Source organism: Halichoerus grypus, chromosome 4, assembly GCF_964656455.1.
Source record: "Halichoerus grypus chromosome 4, mHalGry1.hap1.1, whole genome shotgun sequence".
Classification (NCBI taxonomy): domain Eukaryota; kingdom Metazoa; phylum Chordata; class Mammalia; order Carnivora; family Phocidae; genus Halichoerus; species Halichoerus grypus.
Window position 1 is genome coordinate 125,531,903 of NC_135715.1, and position 22,805 is coordinate 125,554,707.

General features: G+C 35.1%; 1 protein-coding gene across 6 annotated transcripts in view; it reads left to right on the forward strand.

The window, feature by feature from the left end:
• Window positions 1-22,805, forward strand: part of SLC4A10 (solute carrier family 4 member 10) — a 300,268-nt gene that overhangs the window by 164,967 nt on the left and 112,496 nt on the right. For all 6 annotated transcript variants that reach the window (XM_036116753.2, XM_078070882.1, XM_078070881.1 and 3 more), the window contains exons 5-6: window positions 226-386; window positions 22,019-22,207. In XM_036116753.2, the coding sequence (XP_035972646.1) occupies window positions 226-386; window positions 22,019-22,207 (350 nt within the window). The remainder of the gene's footprint in view (window positions 1-225; window positions 387-22,018; window positions 22,208-22,805) is intronic.

The window sequence follows — 22,805 nt, forward strand, 5'->3', positions numbered from 1 at the left end:
TGAGTTTTTCTTTGTCTTCTATACAACTTCCAATGATGAAAAGAATGCTTGTTAAATGGAATTAAAATGAAATAAACCAAATGATTTGGGCTAGTTTTTACTTCCAAACCCACAAAACCAAGACGCAATGTGAATATCTTTCTGTTTCTACTTTTTATTCTTGGGACAAAGGATCATTCATCTACAATATACTATTCAATGTGCTGATAATGTTTATTTGTGTAGGTGGTTGAAGTTTGAAGAAGATGTGGAAGATGGAGGAGAAAGGTGGAGCAAACCCTATGTGGCTACTCTTTCCTTGCACAGCTTGTTTGAGCTGAGAAGTTGTATTCTGAATGGAACTGTGTTGCTGGACATGCATGCCAACACTTTAGAAGAAATTGCAGGTATATCTTTTTTTTCCCTTAGTCTATTTCACTCATATGGGCATAGCTGATTTCTGTTATTCCCTTTTCCTTATAATTCTCTATATGTGTACCTTTGGAAAATTAATTCTATGATCAGCATATGAGACCTTAAAAATAACTTTCTCCTACTCCCTTATTTAAGATAAAAGAAGTTGAATCTCAGAGAAATGTGGTCCACCTTGTCAGTGGCAAGTCTAGAACAAGAACCTAGATATCCTGACTCCCACTTAATATATATTGTTTTTCTCACGGAACACTACATCAAAAACTAAGGATGTACTGTATGGTGACTAACATAACATAATAAAAAATAATATATATTGTTTTTCACTACCATGCTTAATTAAGCTGTCACCATTAGGAAATTGAGGAAAAGAACCCATAAAGCTAGAGATAGATTTTTTCAATATTCAAATGCATGAAATAATCAAATAAAAAATCAGTAGATAGGGAAAATGTTAATGTAGAATAGAACAGAAAGATATGGCCATTTGTTTTAAACCGAAATAAAACTCATGAATTCCAGAGGATGCCAAGCAATGCAGTTGAGATTAATTTGTTATTTAATATTATGACTAGCCCCTGGGATGAAAGATTTGTATTAGAAGCCTATTATGTCTATATAACACAAGCAGTTATGTTTAGGAAGCATCTTACTGTTACTCTAGAAATAGAGGAAAGAACTCCTGTATCTTTCGATCTGGAAGACAAACACATTTTAGTAAAAACAAAATAATACAAAAAGAGTTTTGAAAGACTATAAATAAAATAGTTAATGGAGATTTTAAAAATAAAAATAAAGCAAGGACTCAGGCGGTTTTTAAAAAATTTTTAGTTTGGAAAAAAGAAATAAAAGCAGTTCCATGTAGAATTTATTTGTAAAGTAGAAGGACTTAAGGGAAAATTTAATGTCTAAATTATATTGTAGAGATGGGAAAAAAAAAAACCCTCTAAAACTGTGAATGTTTTTTTGATTCCATAAGTGAAAGAATATTATACAAAAAATAGACATAATTTAATCTTCAGAATAGTCTCATGAAGTAAGTGTCATTCCCATTTTCAATAAGAAAATAGAAATTCTGAGACTTTCAGGGCCCTTGTTCCATCTAAAGGCCTCTGACTGTAAGCTGTGTGTTCTTATATTACACTACAACCACTGTCTAAAGAAAGAGAATGGCTTGAAGTGGATGTTGCCCACATTTTAATGATAGTTTAATTACTTTAAAAATTATTTATTTGGTTATTGGAGCTGATAGGCATGCGTACATTGCAATATGTGTGGAAAGGAAAGTAAGTATGGAAAGATATCTTGGCCTACCATATTAAGCAAAAACAAAATCAAAACAGAAAAAAATGGGTTAGATAAGCCTTCTTTTCCTTCTTTCTAGAGTTTCATACTACACCTATAAAGAGCTTTTCCTTTAAAATACATAACTAGAAAAAATAAAATAAAATACATAACTAGAGCCAAAAAGACTATATAAGTTAAATACAGTGTATTTTTCAGAAAAACACAGGATACAGTGATGGATAACAGTAAATCAAGACTTTGAGAAATTGGTTAACTTAGGAATTAGTAAATTTCTTGTGAATGCTGGATAATAGCTACGCAACTTAATTTCTTAGCTTTACATTATGGGGTCCTGCGGATAGCCCATAAACATTTTTTTTGTTTTAATTAGGAACCAAATGACATTTTCATTGGTACTTTGCAATTTAGGAAGCTCTTTTTAGTAATTCCCTGCTATCTTTTTGATATTCAGAACAAAATTGGGGCTTACTATTATGATTGTTTATCCTTCATAAATGAAGAAACAGATTCAGAAGGTTAAATGTCTTGCCCAAAATAAGGAGTTTATTTATGTCAGTGAAAACGGATTAATCCAAATGATTTTTGGATTGGCTATATCTAATGAGACGGTCAGATTCTTCAACCTGGCAAAATTAACCTCAGAAAACACCCTTCATAGTTTTACCAGGTTTTTAATTTCTTAAAGCATGTAATTTCTAATGCTTTCTTTAGAAATTTACTTCTACCAGGAAATCTCCCATGAATTTGACAGAAACTCTGTTCATCTTATCACCTTAGTCCAGTTTTATTGTCTAAATTTATGTTTCATTTCCCTACTGCTGCCCCCTTCCCCAAGCTCAGTTCTGTGGAATATGGGAGGGTTGTTAGCTGTGTTAGTTCTTGCTCTTGAAAGTAAATTACATTTTCTGAGTCTATCCTTACAAAGGAAAGTAGTTCAATGGAAGTCTTGATACCCCAAATAGCTTTTATTCTTTCTGCTCGTCTAATTAGTCTGTATCTTTATGTCTCCAAAGTAGCTCAACTTGAATGTCCCATTTTTCAGCGTAGAGCAGTCTGTAAAATGCCATTCAGAAGATGTCAGTAGTTTAGAGATAATACCACATTAAAAAAATATGATTAAAAATACTTGTTGATCATTATTACCTTAAATTTCTTTTCACACATTAATGAGAAGAAATTTCCTCTCTTTGAGTAATTGAAATGTGACTTATTTAATACAAAGGTATTTATTTCTGCCCTCAATAAAATCTTATTAAAACATTTTCTCCCTATAGTTTGTAATTATTTTCTTGCTGTTTACTTATTGCTATTTTTACTTTGTGACAATGGAGCTGTATTACTGTGTATTAAGTATACCTTACATTTTTAAGACTTCTAACTTTGTATTTTCACATTCATTATATTTTATTATCACGGTAACCTTATGAGATAGGGAGGAGGATATACTCCCTGTTTTATAAACAGATAAACCGAAAGTGATGTATCATAGGTGATACTTGCAGCGATGGGAATAATTTCTTTTATTAACCTATAGTCATAAGTTTTGTTTTATTCTATTTCAAGATAACTTGTGACCATAGTGATTAACAATAGGACCTGGAACTCTTCTTCACCTCTTATTGATCATGTTTTTCTATATGTTAGGCAGTTCCTAACATATTAGTCACTAGTTTCAATTTTCTAAAAGCTAGATATAATATTTATCTTTAAGGGCTCTAAACTCTTAAACTTTGTGAATACATAAGTTCTGCAGCATTAATATTTTCTAGACATTTTCTAATAGAGAAATATGACCCAGATATTGTTTTAGAATAATCAAGGATTTTTATATCACTGTTCTGATATGTTTTTAATAGAGTCTTAGATAATTCTTTAAAGAGATTTTTGTAGACTTAGCAGGAGAAAATCCCATTTGTATCTGGCAGGTCTGTCAAGAATGTCTGGTATAATTAAAGTAGGATTTTCTTTTGGACAAAGTTAATTTAAAAAATATCTATTTCCCAATGTTTCAGGGAACTCAGAATAAATTTAAATTTCTTCCTTCAAAATATTATTTAACCTTTTCAAATCCGAAATTCTTCAGATATGTTTTCTTACCATGATTTATCCTGATGGAGATTAATTGTATTTAAAATGCTTCTTAATTATATTTATATAAATTACAGGCGATTTTATTGTCTCTGTCAATCTCTTTGAAATTCACACTGTAAAGATTAGTAATGGAAATATTCTCTCTGTAGTTATATGCTTTAACTCAATTCTGTCAATTGGAGTAAGAAATGAAAACCAAACCAAAGTTAGGACCATGGACAGATTATCAATCATAGCTCTCCACTCATTTAAACAGGTTTTGTTGTTTAAAATATTCTAATGAAGGAAAAAAATCAAAGTTTGCTCCACTGAGTGCAATCTGCAGATTTGGGAGTATGGGAATACTCACTTATTGTTTAACATGTCCATATAATTACATCCTTGTTCTGGAAAGTAAGTATTCTTAGGGTAGTTTACAATTTTACAGTATTCTTAGGGTAGTTTACAATTTTACAATTTACAATATACATTCCTGTTAGTGCTGTCAACAAAACTGCTGAATTTAGACCCTTCCTATTTCTCACTCCCAACCCCCACCCCCAGCATCTTTAAAGTTAAGGCAATGGCTTTTTAGGACAAAGAATTTATATGATTATCTTCTAAGAGGCAGAGATTTCTATAGAATCTGTAAAATCTCATGATCTCTGGAGGTTTTCATTCAGTGGTCAGGATGGGTTGATCATGATAAAATAATTGCCTGGTTAGAATGAAAAATAATTTTTCATTTTCTGAGGCTTTTTTACAGAAATGCTACTAGTATTCTTAGAGCTGGCTTAGTGCTAGAAGAGTGTGACCTATTAATCCTTTTTGTTCTTGCTTCTCCTGATATCACCCAGATCCTGGCATTTTGCTTTGGCAGGCTAGACTCTGTTATTTAGACATCATAGCTGGCTGAGATTGTAGGACTTGATTTGGGGCCCAAAGCCATTATGGTTCATTATCCTTTCCTACTTTTCAAGGTTAATACTAATATATATTATAGTGGTATAGAGAACAATGAAAGTGATTAGTGAATCAGGCTCCCCTTGGTACTTAAATCTCACCTCAGTATAAGTTATATTCTTAAGCAAGATGATTAACTTTTCTAGTTCATTAAGATATATTTGATGCGGTTATACCTCAGAGGAGTTTACTGTGTATTTCTGTGTGGCTAATGAGCAGATGAGCAATTTTTTTTTTTTCTATTTACTTTCTCTTTTGTAACTGTTTCAAATGAAGACCTTAATTCTGAAAGACTGTGAAGCTAGTGACTTATGGGTTTTTGTAGTGCTTAAGCCAGGAAAGACTGTACTTTGGTAAGAACTAAAAATCATAACCATGTACATGGGGTTTTATATGATTCATTTGATTTTGATTAGTATATTGAACTGGGGCTATACATTATGGCTTACAGATGAAGCTGTGGTACAGTGGTACCTTTCTGGTGTTTTAATAACCTACTTTATAACTCCCATTATGAAGTATATGTGACGTATTTTTTAAAATTTTATTTTATTATGTTATGTTAATCACCATACATTACATCATTAGTTTCTGATGTAGTGTTCCATGATTCATTGTTTGCATATAACATCCAGTGCTCCATTCAGTATGTGCCCTCTTTTATACCCATCACCAGGCTAACCCATCCCCCTACCCCCCTCCCCTCTAGAACCCTCAGTTTGTTTCTCAGAGTCCATAGTCTCTCATGGTTCATCTCCCCCTCTGATTTCCCCCCCTTCATTTTTCCCTTCCTACTATCTTCTCCTTTTTTTTTTAACATATAATGTATTATTTGTTTCAGAGGTACAGGTCTGCAATTCAACAGTCTTACACAATTCACAGTGCTCACCATAGCACACACCCTCCCCAATGTCTATCACCCAGCCACCCCATCCTTCCCACCCCCCACCACTCCAGCAACCAACCCTCAGTTTGTTTCCTGAGATTAAGAATTCCTCATATCAGTGAGATCATATGATACATGTCTTTCCTTGATTGACTTATTTCGCTCAGCATAATGCCCTCCAGTTCCATCCACATAGTTGCAAATGGCAAGATTTCATTCCTGTTGATGGCTGCATAATAGTCCATTGTATATATATACCACATCTTCTTTATCCATTCATCTGTCGATGGACATCTTGGCTCTTTCCATAGTTTGGCTATTGTGGACATTGCTGCTATAAATATCGGGGTGCATGTACCCCTTTTTTATATACATGTTTCCCTCTTAGCAAGGTTTCAGTGTAAAGTCACATATGTTGGCAATTTATCATTTCTTTTATTTCAAATTAATTCAAGGATATTATAACTACTCATCTCCAAAGAAGTGAGGTATAGATTTGAATATTCTATGCTATATATATTTTCAGAATTGAAAGGGACTTTAGAGGTAATTATAGTGAATATTATGGCTGATTCCTAAACATACATTCTACCTCTTTCCATTGTAAACAGCAAAGTAACAGAGCAAAAGTTAGCAAATTATGCTCAACCACTGTCTGATTTTGTCAGGCCTATGAGCTAAGAATGGTTATTGCATTTTACACAATTGGAAAATAATAAAGAGAAGATTAATAATTTGCAACATGAAAATTATATGAAATTCAAATTTCAGTGTCCATAAAAAGGTTTTATTGAAACACAGCCATGCTCATTTGTGTACGTGTTCTTTATGGCTGCTTTCATGCTATAACGGCAGAGTTGAGTAGTAGTTAGAGAGATTGCATGGCTTACAAAGCCTAAAATTTTTATCTGGCCCATTACAGAAAAATTTGTCTACCTGTGGTTTAGAGAACTGATTCCAGAGCAAAGGATAGTTCTTGATCAGCCTCGTCCAGTCATAGGGGTGCTGTTTCATTACCCAGGCATTGTCTCAGCATGGGCAGGGCTATATCAGTTGGATTTAAGAGGATTTTTCCTCCGTAGAAGAAAAAGAACTTCCTTTTAAGAGAAAGTCACAAAAAGTCAAAGAATATATGGATATCAACAAAGATATGTATTTCTTTGCTACTGTTGGCATTTACTTTATGACCATAAGGAAAATTAGCCTTAGGTTAAACTCCCACCTAGGAGGTGGAGGGGGAAGCTGACAGAGTCGGAGGAATAGAATTAAATCCAGCCTAACTTTGATTTTCTGTTATCAGAAACAACATAACAATAAAATTCATTGTTTTATAGCTTGATTGGGGTTTCTGGTTTTTTAAATGGAAGTATTATGGCACACATATTAGTTTCAGGTGTACAACATAGTAATTTGACATTTATATACATTTTGAAATAATCACCATGTAAGTCTAGTTACCATCTCTCTGTATATAAAGTTAATACAATATTATCTATGTTCCTTGTGCTAAATATTACATCTCCATGACTTATTTATTTTATAACTGGAAGTTTATATCTCTTGATCTCTTTCACCAATTTTGCCCTCCCGCAACTTGCCTTCTCCTAGGGAACTATCAGTCTGTTCTCTGTATCTATGAGTCTGGTTTTGTTTTGTTTTTTTGTGTTCATTTGTTTTATTTTTTAGATTACACATATAAATGAAGTCTTATAGTATTTGTCTTTCTCTGTCTGACTTATTTCACTTAACATAATACCCTCCAGATTCATCCATTTTGTCACAAATAACAAGAGTTTATTCTTTTTTATGACTAAATAATATTCCATTATTCTAGATATAGATAGATACCATATCTTCTTCATCCATTCATCTGTCAGTGGATACTTCGGTTGCTTCTGTATCTTGGCTGTTGTAAATTATGCTGCAATAAACATAGGACTGAATATACCTTTCTGAGTTACTGTTTTCATTTTCTTTAGATATATACCCAGAAGAGGAATTGCTGAATCAAATGGTAGTTTTTTTTTAAATATTTTGAAAAATACTGTTTTCCATAGTGGCTGCACCAATTTGCATTCCTACCAACAGTGCACAAGGGTTCCCTTTTTTTCACATCCTTACCAACACTTGTTATTACTTGTCTTTTTGATACTAGTCATTCTAACAGATTTGAGGTGATATCTCAGTGTGGTTCTGTTTTGTATTTCCTGATGATTAGTGATGAGCATCTTTTCATTTGCCTGTTAGCCATCCATATGTGTTTGGGAAAATGTCTATTCAGGTCTTTTTTTGCATTTTTTAATTGAATTTTTTGCCTTTTGCTATTGAGTTGTAGGAGTTCCTTATATATTTTGGATATTAGCCCTGTGTCAGATATTTGGTTTGCAAATATTTTCTCTCATTCAGTAGGTTGTCTTTTTGTTTTGTTGATAGTTTCCTTTGCTGTGCAAAAGCTTTTCAGTTTGATGTAGTCCCATTTGTTTATTTTTACTTTTGTTGCCCTTGACTGAGGAGACATAATCTAGAAAAATGTTGCTACATCTAATGTCAAAGAAATTATTGCCTAAGTTGCCTAAGTTTTCTTCTAGAAGTTTTAAGGTTTTAGGTCTTACAGTCAAGTCTTTTGAGCTAATTTTTGTGTATGGTGTAAGATAGTGATCCAGTTTCATTCTTCTGCATGTAGTTTTCTCAACACAATTTATTGAAGAGATTATTTTTCCCTATTGTATGTTTTTGTCTCATTTGTTGTAGATTAATTGACCATCTATGCATGGGTTTATTTCTTGGCTCTATTCTGCTACATTGATCTGTGTGTCTGTTTTTGTGCCAGTATCATGCTGTTTTGAATACTATAGCTTTGTAGTACCATTTGAAATCAGGGATGATGATACCTTCAGCTTTATTCTTCTTTCTCAAGATTGCTTTGGCTTTTGGGGTCTTTTGTGGTTCCATATAAATTTTAAAATTACTTGTTTTAGTTCTGTGAGGCCATTTGATTTTGATAGGGATTACATTGAATCTGTAGTTTGCTTTGGGTAGAATGGAAAATTTAACAATATTAATTCTTTCAATTCATGAGCATGGTATAACTTCCCATTTATTTGTGTCTTCTTCTTCTTTTTTTTTTTTTTTATTAATGTTGTTTAGTTTTCAGAGTATAAGTCTGTACCTCCTCAGTTAGATTTATCCTAGGTATTTTATTCTTTGGATGCAATTGTGAATGGGATTTTTTAAAAATTTCTTTTTCTGATAGTTCATAGAAATGCAACAGAATTCTGTATCCTGCTACTTTATTGAATTCATTTATTAGTTATAATAGTTTTTGGTGGCATCTTTAGGGTTTTCTACATATAGTTTCATGCCATTCACAAATAGTGACAGTTTTACTTCTTACCAATTTGAATGCCTTTTATTTCTTTTTCTTGCCTAATTGCTATGGCTAGAACTTCCAACACTAGGTTGACTAAGAGTGATGAGAATGAGCCTCCCTGTCCTGTTCCTGATCTTGGAGGAAAAGCTTTCAGCTTTTCACCATTGAGTATGATGTTGGCTGTGGGATTGTCATGTATGGTCTTTATTATGTCAAAGTACATTTCCTTATACCTACTTTGTTGAGTGTTTTTGTCATAAATCGGTGTTGTATTTTGTCAAATACTTTTTCTGCATCTATTGAGATGATCATATGATTTTTATCTTTCATTTTGCTTATATATATCACTTTGATTGATTTGCAGATGTTCAACCATTCTTTCATTCCTGGAATAAATACCAATATCTTTTAAAGTCATTGGTGTGCCTTCTTATCCATTCCCAGCCTGCCCTATTTTGTAATTATTCTCTGTTTCTTTTCCCTTCTCTTGTTTTTTTTTTTTTCCTTGTGATTTGATGGCTTTCTTTAGTGTTTATATTCCTTTCTCATTATTTTTTGTGTATCTAGTATAGTATAGGTTTTTGGTTTATGATCATGGTAAGATTCATATATAATAACACCTATATGGCAGTCTATTTTAAGTTGATAGTCACTTGAGTTTGGCCACCTTCTAAAAGTACTCTATTTATGCTCCTCCCAACCTGTTTTATCATTTTGAGATCATATTTTACATTTTGTGTATTCCTAACCTATTGTAGATAATGGTTGATTTTACTACTTTTGTTTTTTAATCTTCATACTAGCTTTATGAGTAGTTTATCCACTACCTTTATGTATATTTATCTTTATTAGTGAGATTTTATTTTATATATTATTTCTGGTTATGGCCTTTATGCTTTAGCTTAAAGAAGTCCCTTTAACAATGCTTCTAAGGTCAGTTTAGTGGTGATGATAAACTCCCTTAGCTTTTGCTTGTCTGAGAAATTCTTTTTTTTTTTTTTTTTTTCCCAATTCTGAATTATAACCTTGACAGGTAGAGCATTCTTGGTTGAAGTTTTCTCCTTTCTGCATTTTGAATATATCATGCCAGGATCTTCTGGCCTGCAAAGTTTCTGCTGAAAAATCAGCAGATAGTCTTATGGGGTTTCCCCTTGAATGTACCTAGTTGTTTTTCTCTTGCTGTTTTAGGATTCTCTTTTTATCTTTAGCTTTTGGTGTTTTAATTAAAATGCATTTTGGTGTGGATCCTTTTGGATTAGTCTTATTTTGGACTTTTTCTGTTCCTGGAGTTAGATGTTTGTTTCCTCTCCCAGTTTGGGGAACTTTTCAGCCATTGTCTTTTCAAATAAGTTTTTTTTTTTTTTGGTCCCTTTTTTTCTCTCTTCTCTTCTGGGACCCTTATAATATGAATGTTAGTATGCTTGCTGTTGTCTCACAGGTCACTTAAGCTATCATTATATTTTAAAATTTCCTTTTTTTCTTTTTGCTGTTTTGTTTCAATGGTTCCCACTATCCTGTCTTCTAGGTCACTGATCTGTTTTTTGGTGTCATCTAGTCTGCTTCTGATTCCCTCTAGTATATTTTTCAGTTCAGTTATTATATTTTTCAGCTCTGTGAGTTCTATTTAGTACTTTCTTATATTTTCTATCTCTTTGTTGAAGTTTTAGGTGTGTTCACTCATTGTTCTCCTGATTTTGGTGAATATCTTTATGGCCATTAATTGGAACTCTTTATTTAGTAAATTACTTCTCTCTGTTTCATTAAGGTTTTTTTCTAGAGTTTTATCTTGTTACTTTATGGAACATGTGTTCCTCTTTGTCCTCATTTTGCTTGATTTTCTGTGTTTGTTTCTGGAGTTATGTGAAACAGTTATCTCTAGCTGTCTTGAAGGAACAGTTCTGTGTAGAAGTTGAACCTCGTCATTTAACCTTACCTTAATTCTTGGTTGACTCTTGAGTTGTCTCTTGGATTGTTTTAGAACATTGTGGTTCAGAAATTCAGTCCCCCTGGCCACCTGAGCCTGCCGCTCAAGGAGTATCCCTTGTGTAGGCTGGGTGTGCCCCTTGGCTCTGGTGGTGCTGGATGAGCAGCTGGGGGATGTGGGGGGGCCAGGGCTGCTTACTTCTGCTGTTAGGTCATTAGAGTGAGGGTACAAAAATGGCACCTACCAGTGTTGGTGTCAGTAAGGTAGAGGGAGCCAATAACAGTGGCATCTGTCAGCATACCATCCCGGAAGAGAGTCCCAACAGACTTCTGCCTCTCTGATAGCTTTAAGTTTAGCAAGTAAATCTCCTTCACCTATAATCTAGGCTCTTTTAAAAATGCTGCTTTTTATGCTGGGTCCCAAGGAGTGTTGTTCTGCACATAAGCCCTTTAAGAGCAGAATCTTAATTCTCTATGCCCTGTGTTTCCCCTGAACATAATCTCCATTGGTTTTCAAAGCTGGGCATTTGGAGCTTCTTTCTCTGGTGCAGGACCTGAGGGTAGGGGTGCCTTGTGTGGGGTACAAACTTCTTTCCCTTAGTGAGAAGTGATCTATATCTAGATTTTTTTATATCTATAATGAAATGTGTGTGTGTGTGTGTGTGTGTATACACACACAAACATATTTTTTGAGCTCCCTCCTGATTGTGGGTTGCCCCTCTGGGGGTGGGGTTTTTGGTGAGAGCATGTCTCTGCCTCTCCTACCAGTCTTGATGTGGTCCTTTTATCTTTTGTTGTGGAGCAGGTGTTCAGCTAGTTCTCAGGTTCTTTTAGGGGCTATTTTTCCCATATGTAGCTGTATATTTTTTTTGTCCATGGGAGGAGGTGAATTCATATCTTCCTGCACCACCGTCTTGAACTACCTCCTCTGAGTTTTTTGTTATTTATAACCCCTACTTTGTCTCCACTTGATATACTGTTATAAAATAAATATGAGTGCATTAAAGCCACCACAAACTCCAAACCAGGGACCCATAACCTACTTAATGGAAATTGCAAAAGAAATCTTATACTGGGAACTATTTACTGAGGGTCTCAATATTCTAATCAGTCCATTAGGTGATTTATGTCCTTAGGACTACAACATATGAGATAGATATTATCTCCATTTTATAAATAAGAACCCTCAGGTTATCCAACTTTACAAGATCACACAGCTAGAATGTGGTACAGTGACCCAAGTCTGTTTCCCTAGTCCTTCCCTTTTATGCTGAAGTAAACATTGTTTGTATGGGAGAATTCTGCTAATATTCAATTTTTTGTTGCACTCAGTAGGACTGTGGAAGGCAATTAATTCACTGTGATATGCCTGCTTTATATAAGGAGTTAGTGCCTCAAAAAATTAGAGTTAATATTTGATCATCTGAGAGCAGATTAATTATACTGAAGTTGTTTTTAAATTATGAATTTAGTTTTTAGAGCAGCTTCAGGCTCACAGAAAAGTTGAGGGGAAGATACAGAGATTTCCTCTAAACCCCTGACCTCATACATGCATAGCCTCCCTCATTATCAACATCCCCCTCCAGAATATTATGTTGGTTACAACTGATGAACCTACATTGACACATCACTATCACATAAAGTCCATGGTTAATATTAGGATTCATTCTGAGTGTTATACATTCTATATGGGTTTGGACAAAAGTATGATGACATGTATCCAATATTATGATATCATGAAGAGTATTTTCACTGCCCTAAAAATCCTCTGTTTCATGTATTTCTCTCTTCCAAATCCCCTTGTTTTGAAAAAGGAGATACTTTTGGATTGGTTAGTGTTCTTTAATATTTTTTATTACATAAAACTCCTCATGCAAAAAATTAAAATGTTATGAAACTGCAGATACCCGTTTTTGACTTTCAAAAATGGCAGTTTTATATGGTTCAATCTAATTCTAAGGCAAAACTTTAGTTTCTCTTTACTCCTACTCCTGCCCATTCTTACACAATTTGGTGTGTATCATTACAGTGTTCTTTCTCTGTATGTGTGTATATGCCATAAATGGAATCATACAGTATAAATTCTTTTGCAACTTTGATTATTTCTTTAAAAACAAAATTGACTATGTTTTTTAAATTAAAAAAACTTAAAATTATTATTGAAGTATAAAAAATTATTGAAGTATAATTGGCATATAATGTTGTATTACTTTCATGTGTACAACTTATTGATTCAGCAATTCTATACATTACTCAATGCTCACCCCAATAAGTGCAGTCATTATCTGTTCCCATACAATGTTATTACAATTTAATGATTATATTCCCTACATTGTACCTTTCATCTTCATGACTTATTTACTTTTTAAATAGAAGTTTGTACCTCTTAATTTCCTTTATCTATTTCATTCATCTCTCTACCTACCTCCCAGCTGGCAACCAGCAGTTTGTACTCTATATTTAAGAGTCTATTTGTTTGGGAGGAGGAGCAAGATTGCGGAGGAGTAGGAGACCTAAATTTCGTCTGATCCCAGGAATTCAGCTAGATAGGGATCAAAACCGTTCTGAACACCTACGAACTCAACAGGAGATCGAAGAAAAGAATAGCAGCAACTCTGAACAGAAAAGCAACCACTTTCTGGAAGAGTCCTATTCTATCCCTTCATAGTACTTAACCTTATTTTTGGTATATATATATATATATATACATATATAAGTTGTTCTCTCTTTAAAATTTTGGGATGCAGTTTCTTCTAACAGACCAACATATACCCTAAATCTCTAGTGTATGGCTTTGTTCTAGTCTCCTGCCTGATCACATTCTCTCCCCCCGCTTTTTTTAATTCCTCTTCTTTCTTTTTTCAACAAACTTCTTATCTTATCAATTCCTTTTATAAAATCTTTTATAATTTTCATCCTTACAGTCATATTCCATCCCTTCATTGTATTTACCCTTATTTTTGTACATATATAAGTTTTTCTTTCCTTAAAGTTTTGGGAGGCACTTTCTTCTAACAGACCAAAATACGCCCAAAATCTAGTGTGTGGCATTGATCTCTGCACCAGCTTGATCATATTTGATCATATTCTGTTTTTTGTTTTTTGTTTTTTTCTTTTTCTTTTCTTTTGTTTTTCTTTTTTCTTTCTTTCCCTTTCTTTTCCCCTGGTTTCAGGTCTCTTCTGATTTATTTAGTGTATATTTTTCTGGGGTCGTTGTTACACTGTTAGCATTTTGTTCTCTCATTCATCTATTCTCCTCTGGACAAAATGATAAGATGGAAAACATCACCTCAAAAAAAAGAACAAGAGGCAGTACCGACTGCCAGGGACCTAATCAATATGGACATTAGTAAGATGTCAGAACTAGAGTTCAGAATGACAATTTTAAAGATACTAACTGGGCTTGAAAAAAGCATGGAAGATATTAGAGAAACCCTTTCTGGAGAAATAAAAGAACTAAAATCTAGCCAAGTCGAAATCAAAAAGGCTATTAATGAAGTGCAATAAAAAATGGAGGCTCTAACTGCTAGGATAAATGAGGCAGAAGAAAGAATTAGTGATATAGAAGACCAAATGATGGAAAATAAAGAAGCTGAGAAAAAGAGAGATAAACAACTACTGGATCACAAGAGCAGAATTCGAGAGATAAGTGATAACATAAGACAAAACAATATTAGAATAATTGGGATCCCAGAAGAAGAAGAAAGAAAGAGAGGGGCAGAAGGTATATTAGAGCAAATTATAGCAGAGAACTTCCTTAATTTGGGGAAGGAAACAGGCATCAAAATCCAGGAGGCACAGAGAACCCCTCTCAAAATCAATAAAAATAGGTCAACACCCCGACATCTAATAGTAAAACTTACAAGTCTCAGAGACAAAGAGAAAATCCTGAAAGCAGCTCGGGAGAAGAGATCTGTAATCTACAATGGTAGAAACATTAGATTGGCAGCAGACCTATCCACAGAGACCTGGCAGGCCAGAAAGGACTGGCATGATATCTTCAGAGCACTAAATGAGAAAAATATGCAGCTAAGAATACTATATCCAGCTAGGCTGTCATTGAAAGTAGAAGGAGAGATAAAAAGCTTCCAGGACAAACAAAAACTAAAGGAATTTGCAAACACGAAACCAGTCCTACAAGAAATATTGAAAGGGGTCCTCTAAGCAAAGAGACAGCCTAAAAGTAACATAGACCAGAAAGGAACACAGACAAAATACAGTAACAGTCACTTTACAAGCAATACAATGGCACTAAATTCATATCTTTCAATAATTACCCTGAATGTAAATGGGCTAAATGCCCCAATCAAAAGACACAGGCTATCAGATTGGATAAAAAAATAAGACCCATCGATATGCTGTCTGCAAGAGACTCATTTTAGACCCACAGACACCTCCAGATTGAAAGTGAGGGTGTGGAAAACCATTTACCATGCTAATGGACACCAAAAGAAAGCTGGGGTGGCAATCCTTATATCAGACAAATTAGATTTTAAACCAAAGACTGTAATAAGAGATGAGGAAAGACACTATATCATACTTAAAGGGTCTATCCAATAAGAAGATCTAACAATTGTAAATACCTGTGCCCCTAACATGGAAGCAGCCAATTATATAAGCCAATTAATAACAAAAGCAAAGAAACACATCGACAACAATACAATAATAGTAGGGGACTTTAACACCCCCTTCACTGAAATGACAGATCATCTAAGCAAAAGATCAACAAGGAAATAAAGACTTTAAATGACACACTGGACCAAATGGACTTCACAGATATATTCAGAACATTCCATCCCAAAGCAACATAATATACATTCTTCTCTAGTGCCCATGGAACATTTTCCAGAATAGATCACATCCTAGGTCACAAATCAGGTCTCAACCAATTTCAAAAGGTTGGGATCATTCCCTGCATATTTTCAGACCACAATGCTTTGAAACTTTGAAATGGAAAGTTGGAAAGAACTCAAATACATGGAGGCTAAAGAGCATCCTACTAAAGAATGAATGAGTCAACCAGGAAATTAAAGACGAATTGAAAAAATTCATGGAAACAAATGAAGATGAAAACACAACTGTTCAAAATCTTTAGGATGCAGCAAAGGCAGTCCTAAGAGGAAAGTATATAGCAATACAAGACTTTCTCAAGAAACCTTTCTCAAGAAAGGTCTCAAATACACAACCTAACCCTATACCTAAAGGAGATGGGGAAAGAACAGCAAATAAAGCCTAAACCCAGCAGGAGAAGAGAAGTAATAAAGATCAGAGCAGAAATCAATGAAATAGAAACCAAAAGAACAGTAGAACAGATCAACAAAACTAGGAGCTGGTTTTTGAAAGAATTAACAAGATTGATAAACCCCTGGCCAGACTTATCAAAAAGAAAAGAGAAATGACCCAAATAAATAAAATCATGAATGAAAGAGGAGAGTTCACAACCAACACCAAAGAAATACAAACAATTCTAAGAACATATTATGAGCAACTATATGCCAGCAAATTAGATAATCTGGAAGAAATGGATGGATTCCTAGAGATGTAAAAACTACCAAAACTGAACCAGGAAGAAATAGAAAACCTGAACAGACCTATAACCACTAAGGAAATTGAAGTAGTCATCAAAAATCTCCCAAGAAACAAGAGCCCAGGGCCAGATGGTTTCCCAGGGGAATTCTACCAAACATTTCAAGAAGAATTAATACCTATTCTTCTGAAACTGTTCCAAAAAATAGAAATGGAAAGAAAACTTCCAAACTCGTTTTATGAGGCCACCATTACCTTGATCCCAAAACCAGACAAAGACCCCATCAAAAAGGAGAATTACAGACCAATATCCTTGATGAACATGGATGCAAAAATTCTCATCAAAATACTAGCCAGTAGGATCCAACAGTACATTGAAAGGATTATTCATCACGACCAAGTGGGATTTATCCCTGGGCTGCAAGGTTGGTTCAACATCTGCAAATCAATCAATGTGATACAATACATTAATAAAAGAAAGAACAAGAACCATATGATCCTCTCAATAGATGCAGAAAAAGCATTTGACAAAGTACAGCATCCTTTCTTTATCAAAACTCTTCAGAGTATAGGGATAGAGAGTACATACCTCAATATCATCAAAGCCATCTATGAAAAACCCACAGCGAATATCATTCTTAATGGGGAAAAACTGAGAGCTTTCCCCCTAAGGTCAGGAAAACGGCAGGGATGTCCACTATCACCACTACTAGTCAACATAGTACTAGAAGTCCTAGCCCCAGCAGACAACAAAAAGAAACAAAATGCATCCAAATCGGCAAAGAAGAAATCAAACTCTCACTGTTTGCAGATGATATGATACTTTATGTGGAAAACCCAAAAGACTCCACCCCAAAACTGCTAGAACTCATACAGGAATTCAGTAAAGTGGCAGGATATAAAATCAATGCACAGAAATCAGTGGCATTCCTATACACCAACAACAAGACAGAAGAAAGAGAAATTAAAGAGTCAATCCCATTTACAATTGCATCCAAAACCATAAGATACCTAGGAATAAATCTAACCAAAGAGGCAAAGAATCTGTACTCAGAAAACTATAAAATACTCATGGAAGAAATTGAGGAAGACACAAAGAAATGGAAAAACATTCCATGCTCATGGATTGGAAGAACAAATATCGTGAAGATGTCAATGTTACCTAGAGCAATCTACACATTTAAAGCAATCCCTATCAAAATACAATCAACTTTTTTCAAAGAAATGGAACAAATAATCCTAAAAGTTGTATGGAACCAGAAAAGACCGCGAATAGCCAGAGGAATGTTGAAAAAGAAAAGCAAAGCTGGTGGCATCATAATTCTGGACTTCAAGCTCTATTACAAAGCTGTCATCATCAAGACAGTATGGTACTGGCACAAAAACAGACACATAGATCAATGGAACAGAACAGAGAGCCCAGAAATCGACCCTGAACTCTATGGTCAACTAATCTTCAACGAAGCAGGAAGGAACGTCCAATGGAAAAAAGACAGTCTCTTCAACGAATGGTGTTCGGAAAATTTGACAGCCACATGCAGAAGAATGAAACTGGACCATTTCCTTACACCACACACAAAAATAGACTCGAAATGGTTGAAAGACCTAAATGCGAGAAAGGAGTCCATCAAAATCCTAAAGGAGAACACAGGCAGCAACCTCTTCGACCTCAGCTGCAGCAACTTCTTCCTGGAAACATTGCCAAAGGCAAGGGAAGCAAGGGCAAAAATGAACTATTGGGACTTCATCAGGATGAAAAGCTTTTGCATAGCAAAAGAAACAGTCAACAAAACCAAAAGACAACTGACAGAATAGGAGAAGATGTTTGCAAATGACATATCAGATAAAGGGCTAGTATCCAAAATCTATAAGGAACTTATCAAACTCAACACCCAAAGAACAATCAAGAAATGGGCAGAAGACATGAACAGACATTTTTCCAAAGAAGACATCCAAATGGCCAACAGACACATGAAAAAGTGCTCCACATTGCTCGGCATCAGGGAAATCCAAATCAAAACCTCAATGAGATACCACCTCACACCAGTCAGAATGGCTAAAATAAATGACAGATGTTGGCGGGGATGCGGAGAAAGGGGAACCCTCCTACACTGTTGGTAGGAATGCAAGCTAGTGCAGCCACTCTGGAAAACAGTATGGAGGTTCCTCAAAAAGTTGAAAATAGAGCTACCATATGACCCAGCAATTGCACTACTGGGTATTTACCCCAAAGATACAAATGTAGGGATCCGAAGGGGTACGTGCACCCCGATGTTTATAGCAGCAATGTCCACAATAGCCAAATTATGGAAAGAGCCAAGATGTCCATCGACAGATGAATGGATAAGAAGATGTGGTATATATATACAATGGAATATTATACAGCCACCAAAAGGAATGAAATCTTGCCATTTGCAACGACATGGATGGAACTGGAGGGTATTATGCTGAGTGAAATAAGTCAATCAGAGAGAGACATGTATATGATCTCACTGATATGAGGAATTCTTAATCTCAGGAAACAAACTAAGGGTTGCTGGAGTGGTGGGGGGTGGGAAGGATGGGGTGGCTGGGTGATAGACATTGGGGAGGGTATGTGCTATGGTGAGCGCTGTGAATTGTGTAAGACTGTTGAATCACAGACCTGTACCTCTGAAACAAATAATACGTTATATGTTAAAAAAAAAGAAATAAGATAGCAGGAAGGGAAAAATGAAGGGGGGGATATCAGAGGGGGAGACGAACCATGAGAGACTATGGACTCTGAGAAACAAACTGAGGGTTCTAGAGGGAGGGGGGTGGGGGGATGGGTTAGCCTGGTGGTGGGTATTAAGACACGTACCGAATGGAGCACTGGGTGTTATACACAAAGAATAAATCATGGAACACTACATCAAAAACTAATGATGTAATGTATGGTGATTAATATAACATAATAAAATAAAATTAAAAAAAGAAAATATTTAAAAAAGTCTGTTTGTTCATTTCTTTTGGTTTTTAGATTTCACATGTAAGTGAAATCATATGGTATCCAGCTTTGTCTGACTTATTTCACTTAGCATAATATCCTCTAGGTCCATCCATGTTATCACAGATGTCAAGCTCTCCTTTTTTGTTGCTAATATTCCATTATATATATGTGTGTGTGTATATATATATATATATATATATGTATATATACCACATCTTTATCCATTCATCTATCAATGGACACTTGGGTTGCTTCTATATCTTGCTTATTGTAAATTATGTTGCAATAAGATTGGGGAAGCATTTATCTTTTTTTTTTTAAGATTTTATTTACTTGTCAGAGAGAGAGAGAGAGCACACAAGCAGGGGGAGCGGCAGGCAGAAGGAGAAGCAGGCTCCCTGCTGAGCAAGGAGCCTGATGCAGGACTCGATCCCAGGACCCTGGGATCATGACCTGAGCCAAAGACAGACACTTAACTGACTGAGCCACCCAGGCATCCCAGCATTTATCTTTTTAAATTAATGTTTACATTTTCTTTGGGTAAATACCAATTAGTGGACTTACTGAATCATACGGTAATTATATTTTTAATTTTTTTGAGGAACCTCCATACTGTTTTCCACAGTGGTTGCAGCAACCTACAATCCCACCAACAGTGCACAAGTATTCCCTTTTCTCCACATTCTCTCTAACACTTGTTATTTCTTGTCTTTTTGATACTAGCCATTTTGACAGGTGTAAGGAGATACCTCATTGTGATTTTGATTTACATCTCCTGATGATTAGTGATGTTAAACATCTTTTCCTGTGTCTTTTGGCCACCTGTAGTCTTCTTTTTAAAAAATGTCTGTTCAGGTCCTCTGTAATCAGTTTATTTTTTTGGTGTTGAGTTGTATGAGTTCTTTATGTATTTTGGATATTGGCCCCTTATTAGATCTATGATTTGCAAACATCTTCTACCATTCGGGAGGGTGTCTTTTTATTTTGTTGATGATTTCCTTTGCTGTGTAGAAGCTTTTTAGGTTGATAGAGTCCCATTTGTTTATTTTCGCTTCTGTTGTCATTGCTTCTGGAGTCAGATCCAATCAGGAACTGCTTTGGAGGGATGCCTGCAGAGGCAAGAGGGTTGGGTGAGGTGGATCCACATGAGAATGCTCAGGTGGGGAACACAGTGCTAGCAGGGTAGTTGGAGAGTGTAGAGTTGGCTCCCACAAATGTCCTGCTGGAGGAGAGGAAGAGAAATGGCACCTGCCAGCACTTTTGCTCTCAGAGAAATCTCCTGTAGATCCCTGCTTCTCTGGTATACTTTCTAAGATTAGTCAATAAGTTTCCTTCACCTATACCCCAGGCACTTTTCAAAGTGCTGCTTCTGTGCTGTGTCTTCAGCTGAATTATTTAGTATGCTGTCTCTTTAGGAGTGGGGACTCAAGTTCCCTATTGCCCTCAGGCTCCCCTGGAGTTAAGCCTGTTAATTTTAAAGCTCCTAGGGTTAAGCCATGCTGGTTTTCAAAGGCAGAAGTTAAGAGGACTACTCCTCCCAGTGTGGGTCCTCAGTGCCAGGAGTTCCTGGTGTGGGGTCTGATCTCTTGCATTTCCATGTTTGTGATTTCCCTCCTATTTGGGATTAATACTGCCAAGGGTTTGGTTCCCAACAACGTCTCTGCCTTTCTTACCCTTTTGTACGTGGCCTTCTCTCTATGACTAGCTATGGAAGGTCTGTTCTGCCAGTCTTCCGGTCATTTTCAGAGTTAGTTGTGTAAATGTGGCTATTGCCTCGATGTATCTGTGGGACCAGGTAAGCTCAGGATCCTCCTACTTCCACATCTACCCTCCTTCTCCCTACAATGAGGTTTATTGAAGTGATTTTGTATTACCAAGAAACTTAAAATTCCTTTACTCATCTACTTATTTTATAGGCATTTCTGACACTACATATGGTAAATATCAATCTGCTTAATTATAGCCTTCTGAAATCTCACCTTTATTCTTTGTTTTATGGTTATAGAAGACCTTTCTAATATAAATACATTTTCAAGGAAGTTTTGAGGGGGCTGACTTTATATCAATGTAAGAGTTGTTTGCTCTCCAAATGCAACCAACTAGATAGCTGCCTAAGCCTCCCTGCATCAGATTTTTACAGATGGACTTTTTTTTACTTAAAGAGGAAACATGGAAATCATTTTCTGCTAGAAAAAGGGGAAAAAAAACATATTAAAATATAAGTATAAATCACTTTACAATTTTAAACATACTAATTATATTGATATTACCCGTTACTGTTTCCTCCCATCAATGTGAATAATTGAGAATATAAAGGCTTGTTCTCAATGCAACTATGTCCATTTAAAAAATAATACTTCATGAAATTATTACGTATTTAAAATCAAATGGTTTATAGTAAAAATTTTCCCGTCTTTTTTTTGTGCAACATTTTAACAAAAAGTCACAACTTTTTGAGATTTTTAAAAGAATTCATTCTATTTTAAGATGAATCGTATTATCTGGGTTATGTGTGTTTGGACTCAGTGGTTTGCTGCTTGCATACTATGCTAATCTACTGTGCTAATCTTTTCTTGCCTTCCTTCTTCAGATATGGTCCTTGACCAACAAGTGAGCTCAGGTCAGCTCAATGAGGATGTACGCCACAGGGTTCATGAGGCACTGATGAAACAGCATCACCACCAGAATCAGAAAAAACTCACCAATAGAATTCCCATTGTTCGTTCCTTTGCTGATATTGGCAAGAAACAATCAGAACCAAATTCCATGGATAAAAATGGTAAATGTTTCTTTATTGTACTCTTTGTGTTTATTATAGGCATTTGAAATTTCAAAGTGCTTCTAAATTCTTTAAAACATATTTTATTTGAAAATTATTTATTGAAATACCGATTGTTGTAGTAGAATTATTTCTTTTTTATACGTATATAGTCTGATTTTCAAGCATCAAATTGTAGAAATTTTAACAAAGAATTTAAATTTCCTGAAATGCCCTTGAAAGAATACAAAGGAAACTTTTATATAATAAGAAGTTACACACTCAAATGCAACAAACATAAACTGAGCATCAGTTGTATCCCAGTCAAGGTCCTAGTCTTCATCCACAACCTGAGAATGTAATATAATGCTTTGAGCTATGGCTTTTTAAAGTTAAAATGAATAAAGATCACCAATTATTGTTTGTGGAAAACAGATATTGATTTCATGTTATTCATAGTCAACAAATTCCCTGAGAGATTATGATTGAAAAGACCAACCAGTGCCTTGCTTGTGGCTCTGCATACGTGAAGCCTGAGTTCCAGTTCATAGTCGTTGCTGTTTGCAGTGCTACATCTTCAATGTCCATGGAGCCACGGCGTACTTACTCTCTTTGCACA